The 14,378-nt window shown below is 38.5% G+C and overlaps 1 protein-coding gene across 1 annotated transcript in view; it reads right to left on the reverse strand.

Annotated features, from left to right (window-relative positions):
- Nucleotides 1-14,378, reverse strand: part of Ttc29 (tetratricopeptide repeat domain 29) — a 187,262-nt gene that overhangs the window by 157,343 nt on the left and 15,541 nt on the right. The window contains exon 3 of the mRNA XM_051205881.1: nucleotides 3,542-3,765. Coding sequence (XP_051061838.1) covers nucleotides 3,542-3,765 — 224 coding nt within the window. The remainder of the gene's footprint in view (nucleotides 1-3,541; nucleotides 3,766-14,378) is intronic.

The following is a 14,378-nucleotide window of genomic DNA, read 5'->3' on the forward strand; positions in this document are numbered from 1 at the left end:
TGTGGTCATGCTGTCTTTTACACATGTGTGCATTCATCTGTGTGTCTGTGGAGGCCACAGGAGCTGTCTTCCTCAGATGCTCATTGCCTAATTTCCTTGAAGTGGGTCTCTCACTGAACCTGGCTAGACTTTTCTGTTTTGTTTTGACTAGGCTGGCTAGCCATCTATAGTGATCCTCTTGTCTCTGCTCTCACATAGTGCTGGGGTGACAGACACATGCAGCCACACCCTGTCTTAGTTGGGTTTCTATTGATGTTAAGAAACACCACGACCAAAGTAACTTGAGCAAAGGGTTATTTGGCTCACACAACACTGTTCATCATCAAAGGAAGTTAGAACACAAACTCAAATAGGGCAGGAACCTGGAGGTCGGAGCTGATACAGAGGCCACGGAGGGGCGAAGCTTACTGGCTTGTTCCCCATGGCTTGCTCAGTCTGCTCTCTTATAGAACCTAGAACCAGCAGCCCAGGGATGACCTCACCCACCATGGTCTGGGCTCTCCTTCATCAATCACTAATGAAGAAAATGCCCTACAGCCAGATCTTGTGGAGGTATGTTCTCAATTCAGTTTCCCTTCTTTCAGATAACCCTAGTTATGACACTGGGATCTAACTCAGATCTTCATGCTTTCACAGAAGTACCATCAATGAAGTCATTTCCTCAGTCCCTTAGAGACACTTCTATATCCTATACCTTCTTCACAGAATCCTCCTACATGTGCATTTCTCACTAAGTGTGAATAGACATTAAAGCATATTTTATCAAAGGCTTCATATTTACTGATTAGAGTTCCTGTTTACAGCTGTCAGTTGGTAAGATATCCCAACCTATTTGAACAAATGTGTATGTAAACATTTTCTTCTTTTTAGTAAATAAAGCTGGAATTTAAAATGCTCTCTTCATTATATATACAGAATATTTTTAAAGTATAAAAAGCTTAATTACATAAGCTCCCAGGATTTCATATTTAAAGACTGCCTATCAGTTGAACTGTTTTTCTGTAACCACATCTGTATTCTTCACATTCTAAGTAGCCTGTTCTCCTCAAGTGAGCCGCCAGCAGGCACCAACAGAAGATGGATGTCTATCAAGGGTTTGCTATTTTTTCAGATGCTGTGGTCTCTACCTTAAAGAGCAATTTTCCGGTGCAGTAAATTTGACAAATACTCTTGCTGATTTTCCGTGCTAGTGAAGAAACAAAACACACAAAAGCACATATGACGCTCTGATAAGTGCTGCAAAGTAATGCTTCAGCTCAGCATTAATTAACCTGGAGTCTCCACATTGCATTTATCAATTTTTCCTCCCTTTTCTACTTTGCATAAAAAATACATCATGTGAAAGTCCACTTGGGTTCAACAGATTGTATGTGTATTAAACAAATATTGCCAAGAAGCAAAGAAACTACTCGACCCTTCACCAAAGTTTATGAGTCAAGTGAAAGACACTTTCGAATAATTTCTATCTTCAGTTTGCAGTCATCACCATCTCCATTTATTCCTCAGCTTCCTGGGGCTTGGGACGCTAAGAAGAATACCACAGGTGACAAAGAAAGGGGGAATGTGAGATCTGAGTGAGACATGGGCTCTTTAACCAAGGGAAGGTAGCCCAAAAGGAATAAATACATTGCTTTAAAAACAATTTTTCTATAAAGCAGCAAGTGGTGTCTGGTGATTTAAATGACTAAGGTTACTGCTGTGCCCATCTGCAGAGGCTAGACTGACACACACGACACTTCCTGCCACAGATGAGGGAGAACTTTCTACAAAAATAAAAATAAGTTCTGTATTTCAGCAAGGCAAAAGCCAGAGCATCCTATTGGAGACAACCCTTTGGGTGTTTTGAGTGAAGGTAACTTTGTCGTATTTAATAGCCGCAACTCTATTTCTCACACATACATGAATGGGACTTTAGTTGTTGCTGGGATATTGTCCTTTGTTTTTTTTTTTGTTTGTTTGTTTGTTTGTTTTGTGTGTGTGTGTGTGTTAGAGAAGTACTTTTCTTTCCATGTAGTTACTTTCCTTTAGCCTGAACATCTTATGGTCCATCATCCCACAGATGCTCTATGACGGATACTTGTCATGTGAACGACACATTATGGCAGGTCAGATATTTGCCTCACATTTATGCTACTCAAATGAAAGCCCCTGATTTAAGCTTTTGATAAAATTGAACTTGATAAAGTAAATAATGGGCAGACTTTATCTTGGCTAACTGTAATTCGGATGTAAAATCAATTCAGGATTTTGTTCTGATAGTAGAATTTGGGGATTTGGTTCTGTTTGTTTTGTAGTAACAATTGCATGTTTATTTATAATAGTTAATTTCTTATATTTCAATTGTATTAAAGTTCATCAAAAGACTATCTCATGCCAAGTCTGCAGTTTTGAACACTTTCCATAATATAGATAAGCTTTTCTTATTGTATCCCCTTGCTATTCAATTTTTAGTGTCACATTTTCTCTTGTTTATAGTCTGATGCTATGTGACCATGATGGCTAGAACTCGGGCTGCCCCCCTCACCCCCCATGCTCTTTCTATCTTCATGGTCTGCAGTAGCTAGCAGGGGGTAGACAGAGTTGCCTACTGACCGTGTAAAGGCCAAGTGAAAGACAGCACTGACTTTTCTTGTCATTATGAGTCCTTTTGTGTCTGCAGTGAGAATGTTGAGAAAAAAATAATAATAATTTGTATTGCCAAATTCTAGAATTTTCTTTTTACTTCTCCAGTGAAAACAACAGATTCCTAATACAGACCTAAAAATGTCAAATGGTAAAGTTAAATTTGTGACAGAGCTAAAAATGCTAAATAATAAAGTCCATAAAATTATAGCAGAGATTAAGTACTTATTTCATAAGTCCTTTGAAGTATTAAATACTTAACACCTTAAATATAAACTACTAGCTTTAGGAAAAATATGGCAAAGGAATACACTAAATTATTTTGTGGAAAATAGGAAATTAATGATTGAATCACAACATGGATTATGAATTATTTTCCCTTTTTTTCTGGGAAACTGTCTGACAATGTAGCCGAGGCTAAACTCAAACTAACAGTGAACCTCCTGCCTCCATCCCCCAAGTGCTGGGAGTACAGCCTAGCAGCACCCTAGAAACTAAAGGTTTTTCTTGCCTTTTAAGTAATATCATTTTGTGATCTAAACCAACAAGATCTCATGACAAAAGTTTTAAAACTTGTTATGTAAATGCTAAGGTAAAACAAACTTAATCAGTGTGGGTTTCAAGTGGCAGCGCTTTGAAAACTCCTTGCTGAGAGCCAAAATTCATACCACTCGGAGAAAGATGAGAATATGATGTGTTCTTGATGACCTCTGGTGATGTTTGGTAGTCTCTTTCTTCCCAAGTTTGCAGTGACATTGCCAGGATGTCTTTGTATCTAGCGAGCCTGGTGCCCAGTCATTTACTCCTTAAAATCGCCCAGTAGATCAGTTTGAATTGTGCAACTTGTCTTAATGTATCAAGTCCACATATTGAGTTTGGCGTCCTCCCCGGGGTGTGCCTCCCTGAACCTGGCACCTACCTTGCCTCTCGGCAGCCTCGGCCCTAGTCAGATAGTGGTAGAAATAGTCCAGCTTGTCTGGCTGTTCCTCCAGAGGCCTCTGCAGCCAGAAGAGGGACCGCACCTCTGCAGCATGACGCAGAGCGTCCCACTGCTCCATCAGAGAGAAGAGCTCGGTGAAGGACTTGTGGTAGCCATCACGCAGCATGTCCACACAGATGCTCTTCTTGTACGAGTTCCTGTGGCTGGAGACAAGAGCAGAGTACGGGCGCTTTAGACCTCAGGGGGGTTTCCATCCTCTGAAAACTAGCACTCAAAGCAGGCTTTCTTACATGTCAAAAGATCTTTGTGGCAAATCAAGCAACTTCAGTTTAATGAAGGATGCCTGGCACTTACCTAACGTAGTTATGTTAAGGTAATCACATTATTAATATGTTAGTTCCAGAGCTGAGGTCTCTTTGAAAATGACAAATAAGCTACTTGACTATTCAAAAGTTTTCACCACCCCAGCTCAAACCTACCAACCAATCAGAAGAGCAAACCAACCAACCAGCCAAGCCAGAAGGCCAACAGGTAACTAATAAACCAGGCAAAAAATAAAACTTGTTACTAAATATTAAAAAAACTTTATTTCTCTATTAGGTAGTTTCATGATCTATTATTGAAATTTGACCAACTTCAATCAATCATGCTTCTAAATTTAACATTTTAAAAATTACTGAAATATATATTATACATAGTCATTTATAGGTAAGATCAAATTATTGGTTTGTTAGTTCATTTAACAGTAAATAGATAAATAAATAGAAATTCACTTCCTAGTTCTGTACTTGGAAAGCTGAAGGAGGAGGACTATTAATTTGAGTTCAGCCTGAGCTACACAGTACGAGCCTGTCTCAAAAGGTAAAACCCAATGAAAACTTCCCCATGGAACTTCATGGTTTATGTGCAGGGAGGGGTAAAGAGCCAGGCGACTCACTCATTTATTTCAGCAGATCCTGACTGGGTTTCTGTTTTGGGTTTTTTTTGTTGTTGTTGTTGTTTTGTTTTGTTTTGTTTTGTTTTGTTTTTGGAGACAGTGTTTCTGGCTGTCCTGGAACTAGCTTTTGTAGACCAGACTGGTCTTGAACTGACAGAGATCTACCTGACTCTGCCTGCTGAGTGCTGGGATTAAAGGTGTGCACCCCCACTGCCCAGCCTGACTGGGTTTCTTATGATGAACCATTTTTTTCTTTTCTATTTTCTTGTGTGTGTGGTGTGCATATGTGTATGTGTGCATGCTTTTTGCATGTGTGGGGATGTGCGTGTAGGCACAAATGCATGTGTGTGCCTGAGGCTGATGTCAGCAGTCACCCATTATTATTTTTGAGCCTTCTTTTTTGAGGCATTGTGTCTAAGTCAATCCCAGAGCCACAGACATGGGCAGCTTGCTCCAGAGATGAGCCACAGTTAAAGGTAGGCTGATGCTTTCACTTGGCATGCACACACTCCAGGGATCTGAGCTGCAGTCTTCATGATTGCATGACAAATGATCTAATGACAGAGCTCAAGAGCTGAGCCATTGCCACAGTTCCTGCTCCTCCCCCAACAGATTGTTCTAGACCAAACAGATTTGCTGCCCTTGGGAGAGGACACAGACAACAACTAAGTTCATACATAAAAGTAAACAGTGACTGAAAATGTTTATTTAAGAAATGCATGTGCTGCCAGGCAATGGTGGCACACACCTTTAATTCCAGCACTTAAGAGGAAGAGGCAGGTGGATCTCAGTGAGTTAGAGGCCAGCCTTGTCTACAGAGTGAGTTCCAGGTCAGCCAGAGCTATGTAGAGAAACCCTCTCTCAACAAAAAAGAAAGTGTGTGTGTGTGTGTGTATGGTGTGTGTGTGTGTATGTGTGTGTGTGTGAGACAGACAGAGAGAGAGAGAGAGAGAGAGAGAGAGAGAGAGAGAGAGAGAGAGAGAAAAGAGAGAAAGAGAGATTGCTTATATAGAACAGCTATGTGGTGGTCACTGTTAAAGCAAAAGAATAATCAGGTGATGAAAGATAGCTTTGTGTCAATTACCTTATGTTCTCTCCCTAAAAGGAGGCATTTTTAGACCTATTTAGACCTGCTGGCATACAGATTTCAGTGACAGTGGGATCTGTCTGGTTTCAGAGAATCGGAAGTCCTGAGATGGACCAGGTCTGGGCGAGTGGCCTGGTGGCATCAAGGCTGATTTCTCTGGGATTCTCTTGTTGTATATACCCCAGATATCTGCTTGCTGCAGAAAGGAGAATGTGTGGTGGCATGGCTGTGTCTTTCCTTATGTGTGGGGAAAAGAAAAGCATTCCTGAAAACAGCAAATCCCTGTTTGTGTCTCATTGGTCAGAACTTTGTCAAATGCCACCCTGTAATTACACAGGGAGCCTGGAAACAAAAGCTGCCTTGGATTGCATGTCTTGCTGGAGAAAGAAAGTGTGGACTGGGTAGCTAAATGCAGTGATAGGCACAAAGCCCTTGATCAAGGCTTGGAAGTATATGCTGTCACACCCTGTCCCTCGATTGCCTGGGTCCAGTTAAAATTGAATGGCCAGACAAACAACAAATGATTTTTAGTGTATTAGAATGTCCTAGATATTACATAAGATAGACTAAAAGAGAAGTTTCTGACTTTCTGAAAATAAAATTGAACTTTCATATACTTTGTTTTCTGGACCCAGTAATCCCATCCCCTTTGACCCTCACTGTGCAATGTAATGTTCTTCCCAGTATAGGGGCATGGAATGAGGGGAAGTAGCTTTTGAATTTTGAGCAATCTGAAAGATCACTGCACTGGTCTGGCTTCATCTGAGTGACAAGATTAGACTTTGACATGAAAGAGGATTAAGGCTCAGGGCCAGGAATTAAAATGAGGTTATAAAAAAATAAAGACTTTCAATTTAGCCGTCTTGAGTTTGTGGCTCTGAACTTCACACCTGATCCAAGAGAAGGGATGGAGGAGGGTAACCCTGGAATCAGGGGGAGAGGTAGAGGACTGCTAGTTATGAGTGAGAAAGGCTGTGGTGCTGGAACCAGGCAGAGGTGGTAGTTGGCCAGTAGAAGCTGTTGTTTCCAAAACACACTTTGGTAAAATTTGGGTGGCTTGGTGACTGGGTGTTACAGTGAAGGAGGAGGTAAGATGACCTCTAGGTATTTCAAGTGGTGATGGGACATTTTCTGAAGAGGGGAAATCAATGGCTAAGGAGACCTTAAAAATGATTGACGAGAGCTTGGGGAAGCTGAGGGCACATGTGATTGCAATCCAGAAGGCAGTACTGGGGAGGCCTTGGAGGCCGGAGCTCCAGCCTTTCTTGAAATAAAGAGGTGCCATCTCTGTGTGAGATCTCATCACATGAGGGAAGACCTGGATCAAATATACAGAAAAGGGAAATGCTGGCTTAAACACTAGGTGGGCCATTTGGGCAGACAGCTCATCTAGGGTGAGGCAACTTACAAATGCCAGTCCATGATTTGGGGCTGGCCACTTTCGCAGGTCATGAGAGATGGAGGTTCATTTGCTGGATGTAGCCTGCCCGGCTACACACCGGTGTAGCACCCCCTTCACAGCATTTTAAAATACATGGGAAATAACTAGTCCCACTGAGGTAAAATTTTTGTGAGTCAAGAATTCAGGGCCTTTTTAGCAAATGATATTCTCCGAGAAACTTAGGATGTAAATGGGATTGGGGTCAGCCAATGTTGCAGTGCTTCTCAGAAAGACTGTTGTCTCTTCTTGCTAACCACTGTCTGTTTAAGGGTCCCCTGACTTGGCCTTCCCTATTGGACCAGGCCCTCTCCTAATTTCCTAATTAATTATCAAATTCCTTTCAGTAAGATCATTTCCACTTGTTTAGTTAAATTCAGTTGCTGCTCCCTATGCCTCTGAAGCATGAAAGTTCAGCAGGCTGGACTGAGGTCGTTTCTGAGATAGCTTTCCATCTCCAAACATCCACAATACAGAATCAATGTCCATTACAAAGATGTCCAATGTTTAAATGTCCACTCTTCACAAAGACATTCTAAAAGGCAATATTTCAATATGTTTCTATCCATAACTATGCTCCCATCATTTCCATTTTGCATATATTTCTCATGTGTTAAATATATTTGTATATATTTCTCATTGTTAAATAAGCCTTATTATTACTTAAGAGAAAGAATAACACCAACTTACTAAATAGATTCCTATTCAAACTTTCATAGTTAAGGTAAGTTATTTACCTGCCCCAAATCTTTATTTATTAAAATGACTTGGTTACCTAGAATGTAAAGACGTATGTCAGTTCTCCAGTATATTTGAAATTTCCAGGTTTTGTTTCTTTCTTTCTTCCTTCCTTCCTTTCTTTCTTTCTTTCTTTCCTCCTCCTCCTCCTCCTTCTTCTTCTCTCCCTCCCTCCCCCTTCCTTCCTTCCTTTCTTTGTTTTTCTTTTTTTACTTTTAGAGACAGGGTTTCTTTTGTGTAGCCCTGGCTGTCCTGTACTGGAAATTGCTCTGCAGGCCAGGCTGTCCTGGAATCCTCAATTTGCTTGCCTCTGTCTCCCAAGTGCTGGAATTAAAGGCATGAGCCACCACCACCCTGAGGTTTCCTGCCATAGGCAAAGTTCACTTGCTTTGTGGAAAGGATTTTTTTTAAAAATAAATGACAGTAGAATTTTGTCATTTTAGTAAATTTTTTTGAACCTATATTTTACTCCTCAATTTCAGTGACACATAAAAACACCCTAAATATTGGTCTAAACTAAAATATGAAAACCAACTTATACCATGGGGAAATGAGAATTCCTGGAAATTTTATAAAGAGAATTTTTTTTCTGAATCTACTGCTCTTCTAGCCAGTGGTTGTAGTTGCCGCTCTGCGGTTACTGGCCAACTTCTTAGGCAGCAGCCTGGCAGGGCCTTTATATCCCATCGATCCTCCTCCTGCCGCTGCTACAAAATGTGGCTTTTAACTGAATCTCTACCAGTCTAGACTCAGAAGTCAGAGGCTGGGGTGAGCACCTGCTGGCTCAGGGAGGCTGGGGAGCAACGAGTGGCCTGGAAGCAGAAGTGGGAACATTCATGAACACACCAATCATGTGTTCTGGGGAGTTATCAGTGCAGGTACACAACCTTACTTTAACTCCTCATAAACTGGAGAGTCATCTGAGATTAGGGAACCTGAGTGGAGAAAATGCCTCTATAGGGTGGAGCTGTAGGCAAGCCTGCAGGGTGTCTTCTTAATTAGTGATTGATGTGGGAGCATCCAGCCCATAGTATCACCCCTGGGCTGGTGGTCTTGGAAAGCAAGCTAAACAAGCTATGAGGAGCAAGCCAGTAAGTAGCACCCCTCGGCAGCTTCTATCAGCTCCTGCCTCCAGGTTCCTCCCACTCCCATTTGAGTTCCTGTTCTCACTGCCTTCAGTGAACTGTGATGTGAAAGAGAAAGCCGAATAAACCCCTTTTACCTAAGATGCTTTCGGTCACGATGTTTTCTCATAGCAATAGAAACCCCAACTAAGACACCAGACGGGAGCCGCAGATGAAGAATGGATTTTAAAACTAAATTGAGTCTAGTTTTATCTACATGGGGTCTACTGCCATTTAAAGGTAACACTCAATGGCAATCTGGTTAACTATTTTAATTTACATGAAAAAAAATCCTCTAAAATATCTATGTTTCCCAAAGCCATAGAAGCCTGTACGTGGAAAGGTTGGGATTCACACATGGCTCTCCTTCTGCTTACCAATTCATAGTTCTTTTTCTACTTCCCCACACTCCTCTTTCCTACAGCGTTTTTCTTTTTTGCATCGTTAATTTTTTAAAAATTGTCATATTTTGACACTATGATGCAATCTCCAATTTGAACGATATTATCTTTATCAGAGCTAACCTGTGTTCATGATGGGCCAGAAGTGACCAGAGTCATTCTGTGTCCCTCCCAGAGGATGCTCCTTAAAATGAGGGACTGGCAGGTGATAGCATCCATGACAAATGGATTAGATAGCTTTGAGTCTCATTAGAGGATATAAAGGAGGCACACTGGCAAACTCTTAAAAAATACGAAAACTACACCATTCTACAGATAGAAAGTAAAGGATAAAACAGACAGGCAACTTTATTTATTCTCTTCACACATGAACACGAATTAGCTAAAGAAGGACGTTCCAAAATCCAAGTATTCTACCTTTCCAAATATACGGGGAATAAATTGAATAAATTTCTTTATAGGGTAAACTGGAATTACACTATCAGAGTGAACCTTCATATTCAAAGATTTCAAACACAGTTCAAAAAATACTTTAAAACAAGTTCATAAATTTTTTATTTAATCTGACAAAGATAAACTCGGAAATATCTGTAAGAGCTCATCAAAAGTCAGGATAATACCTTTATTCCATTAAGTTAATATTTATAAGCCACTAGTGGGTTATCTGTGTCAGTTTTAACAATTTTGCACTCATATTGGAGGGATAAATGTTACTGGGATCACCTGCGGGATAATGGACACTGAATCAGCTTCAGTTAATATAATTTCCATCAAACAAGTGAAACACTATTCTTACTCCTGCTTTTCAATGTAGGAAAATCTTACACATGATCAAAATAAAAAAAAAAGTTATTTCCTGGCATACACTTACTGATAACAATTGCATAAGTGCTTTGGGTCTATTTGAGTCTCCGCAACCCCCACCCCACCACAATTTTCTCCAAAAGTTAAAAATATAAATAAATAAAACAAAAAAACATGAAGAATTTCTCTATAAATACACAAAGCTATAGGAAAGAGGGGAAAAAATCACAGCACTTAGAATGACTTTACAAACAGGTTGCATTTCAGCGAGAAATGAAGGCATTTAGTGTATAAACAGCACTTTTTAATAATTCTTAGTCACAGTGGTAACCGATACTGACAGAGAATCTAAATGTACAGCACACGCTGGAGAGCAATGAATGAATGAGGACTTCGTACTATCAGGACTTTATTTGATTTTCCATGTATTTCCAAATGTAGCCAGAAATAAAGTTTTAACACACTAAAAAAAAAAAAAAAAAAAAAAAAAAAGAAAAAAAAATCCCTTCCTTCACAAAGCAAAAGGGTTTCCTATGAGTTGACTGGTCTCTGGGGGCATCTACTGGAAATTTAGCAAACTGCAGTCACATCATGTAAATTTGATAACTGATTCTCCATCTTAATACAGATATTATTTTAAATCAATTAAAAATGCAAACAAAGTGGCACACAAATAATATAAATGTAAAGTTATGTGTGGTGTTCTACCTCATCCCGATGACATGAGCAAAGCCGAAGCCATCTGTGGGGTCAGGGAACAATGCTCACTGCTTCGGATGCTCCCCGAGTAGGCGGCACCTCAGGTCAACCTTTTCAAACCATCCCACTTTCATCGGACCGGGAAGAATTAGGGCGCTGTTTTAGCCGTAAGCATCTCACTTAATAAGGATTTTCTATTCACCAAAGGAAAACGCAAACACTTTACAACTGTGATGGTTTCTATGAAACCAACACCACCCGCACAGCCACTAATTACAAATAACCAACACGATTTTCTATATGATTAAAATTGGCTGTTTCATCTGGCTGTTAATATCTCAGAATGCAGAATTTTGCTATACTGAAATTTAAAACTCTTTATTCTGACTAGTCATTACAGTTAGAATTATTCATTAGGATTAACATGATTCATTCTTCTAGACATCTCAAAACCTGGTAATAATGCACGTGTGGTAGACATAATAATCACAGCAGCTTTATATATTTTAAACACACGTTTCAATAAACTATTTTGTCTTACGATGAATCACACAGTAGGAATTTTCATGTCATAATCATAAGCACCATCTTGGTTATTTATAAAATTTATGGGTATATATTTAAAAGAAAGTTTTAAAAATAATTTGGAATATATAAGTATTGTGCTAGAAACTGTGCCATTATATATTTTGCATGCTGTTACAGAATTGTGTCAAATGTTCCTTATAAAGATTGAAATATTTAGTTAGCATCTAAAATGTATTAATTTATATGTTTTTTGAAAAATCTCATTAGACTCACCACCCAGGTAAGTGTGGTATCATCCATTATGTAAGCTTTAAAAAATGAAAATAAAAATATTGCCAACAGTTAGAATATAAATATTAATATAGTAGGATATTTTATTTCTGTCTACATTTAGATTCAACTAGGTATCTAGATTAACTTTCTAATCTAAAAGTATAATCTACTACATGACAATGAATAGAATTGTTACTTAATTCTCCAAACAGCTATAAATTTATTAGTTTTGATCTTTAGAAGGACTATTACACATTCAAGTTTTCCTCTATGTTTTTGGAAAATATAATTTCATATCTATTATAATGTAGAAAGCACAAACTTTCAATATTTTCATAGCCCATATACAAATTCAAAAATATTATTTGAAAATTTTTATTTACAAGCACAACTTTTCATTTTTCTTTAAAGCAGCATAGTAATAAGATTAACTCATTGTGGGACCATTGCTGATATTAATTCTTTTGATGAATACTACAACATGGTCAACAAAGAATTCTCTAGAGAATTTCATTTCAAGATGGGTGAGTTCATTTTAGAATACATGAAATATTTCTGTTTGTGAAACAAAAGCTAAGTCACATATTCAATCATTAGAACCGGTGCTTGGCTTTCAATGCAGTCACTCAAGATCAGTGCTGTTTATCAATCCAACAGTGCCTTGCTGGTCGTAAGTACTAGACATCACATGGATGGTGGCTTTGATTCAGTGGGCAGCACAGGACCACTGCCCTTTGAATGGCTTTAAATAGTTCTCTTAGGAATACAAGTGCATTTTAATATATAGGTCACATTAAAAGTGATTTCCATTCAGTCAAATATTTGAGTCACAGTGGCCACCATTAGATGTTTAGGGATGAATCAAGTACAGCCATCAGTATAACACAGCACCCAACTAGCTGTCCACAAAGCCGTCACACAGAATTTCAACAGCATACAAATTCCTCAAACTTAGCCACGGTTTTCAAAAGTTTCTTTGGGATTTTTGTACGATAAAGAAAAAAAGGAGGAAAAGCCATTATATGAGTTTCCTTTCCAGTTTTGTATGTGAACTAGCTAGAGAATTTTCCAGGGAACAAGTGTCAAGCCAGGATGAAACAAAGTCTGAACACCTTTGGGTATAAGGGGCAGCCACGTGGATTCATGTTCTTTTTGTCCAAATTACACTGCAGTTTTCAACAGAAAACCAGGTTTTAAAGTGACTTTTAGTAAGAAAAAAAGACATTTGAGTAATATAATTTTATTATATTGTGTCCTAATATAACATTGAATATGAGTTAAAAACTAGCTTTATAACATAGATACAAACACATGAAAGTATTAACATTACTACAAAACCTGACTATTTTTGTGTAAATTAATGTGTAATTTGTGTTAACATAAAACTCCACAGGATGTTGTATCTACTCTACTTTTTTAAAAAAAGTAATCTATTGTGTCCACCACAATTTTTGAAATTGTATTATTTTGGATTGTTTTTGTCAAAACAAACTAATAAAAACCAGCCACTTCCTTTATTATGGTTCTTATCTTTGTAAATAAAACAATTAATTTTCTACATACAGCGAGTGAAATATGAAATAACAAACAGAAAGCTGGAGAACACACTAACTAATCTTAGTAAACAAAGCGTGCCTTAAGACAGGGGTGTGGGCTTGCCGCACAGTTTTCAGGAGCCTTCTACTTTGCCTGTGCTAGAGTTTGCTGAGTTTTGCAAATAAAATTCTGTTTCTCTCACTCTTGCTGTGAGAGTCGTGAGAGTCTGTAGTTTGCACCTTCCCATTAAAAATGTATTGTATTTTTTGAAATTATTCACCCCGCCTTTTATCCAGATCGTGTCTTTGAAAGGAGGAAATAGATAATAAATGGAATAATTCATGATTTCCCATTAAATATGAAACTTTCTTTTGCAGAGTTTAGAAAATGAAGTACTACATAATGTACAGAAGTTGATTAGAACTTTTTCAACTTTTTGTTTTTAACCTTTCACATAAAACAACTACACAAGTAGGGTTTCTTTGGGAAAAGTAAACCAATCAATTCTTTACACCTACAGTTCATGCTAACTATTTTCCTTTCCTGCCTCCAAATGCACACACACACACACACACAAACACACACACACACACACAGAGTCTCCTACACATATACACTCACACACACACACTCATATAGTCTTGCACATGTACACACACACACACACACACACACACACTTCTGTAGGCTATTTAAAAAGCATTAAAACGATGACTGCAAATGTCATGTCAATAAAGCTATAGGCATGACAAGTGTTTAAGAGAAATGTAACACCCTTAAAACACAGAAGGAAAACTACATAATTTAAAAATGAAAACATTATTCATGCTCTTTAGTATAAAAATAATAGCAAACACAGAATTTTGATTTCTCATATTATGGCAGCTCTTCCAATCATGAAAAAAACAAAAACATTAGGTCTTAAGATCCCCCTTCTTCCGTACTTGTCAACCACACCATTGTTCCCCCTTTGTCTTCCTTTCCCTCTTTAAAAATGAAGTTAATTTAACAACAACAACAACAAAACCTGTAGTAAATTAATGAAAGAGACGTTCCATCCGAACATCCAAGGGCATCAGCCAAACTCCTTTTTGGGGTTCTAACGTTTCTGCTGCAGCAATGGTACAGCTTTTCATTAAGCAATCCTTTTACTTTCTCCCACATGAAAAGTAAGAATATGTTTCCCCCTGTTAACTTAAGGGCATTTAAGTTAAATACAAAATTATAAGGTGTATGGAGACACCGTTCATA

This window comes from Phodopus roborovskii, unplaced genomic scaffold, assembly GCF_943737965.1.
Source record: "Phodopus roborovskii unplaced genomic scaffold, PHOROB, whole genome shotgun sequence".
NCBI classification, from domain to species: domain Eukaryota; kingdom Metazoa; phylum Chordata; class Mammalia; order Rodentia; family Cricetidae; genus Phodopus; species Phodopus roborovskii.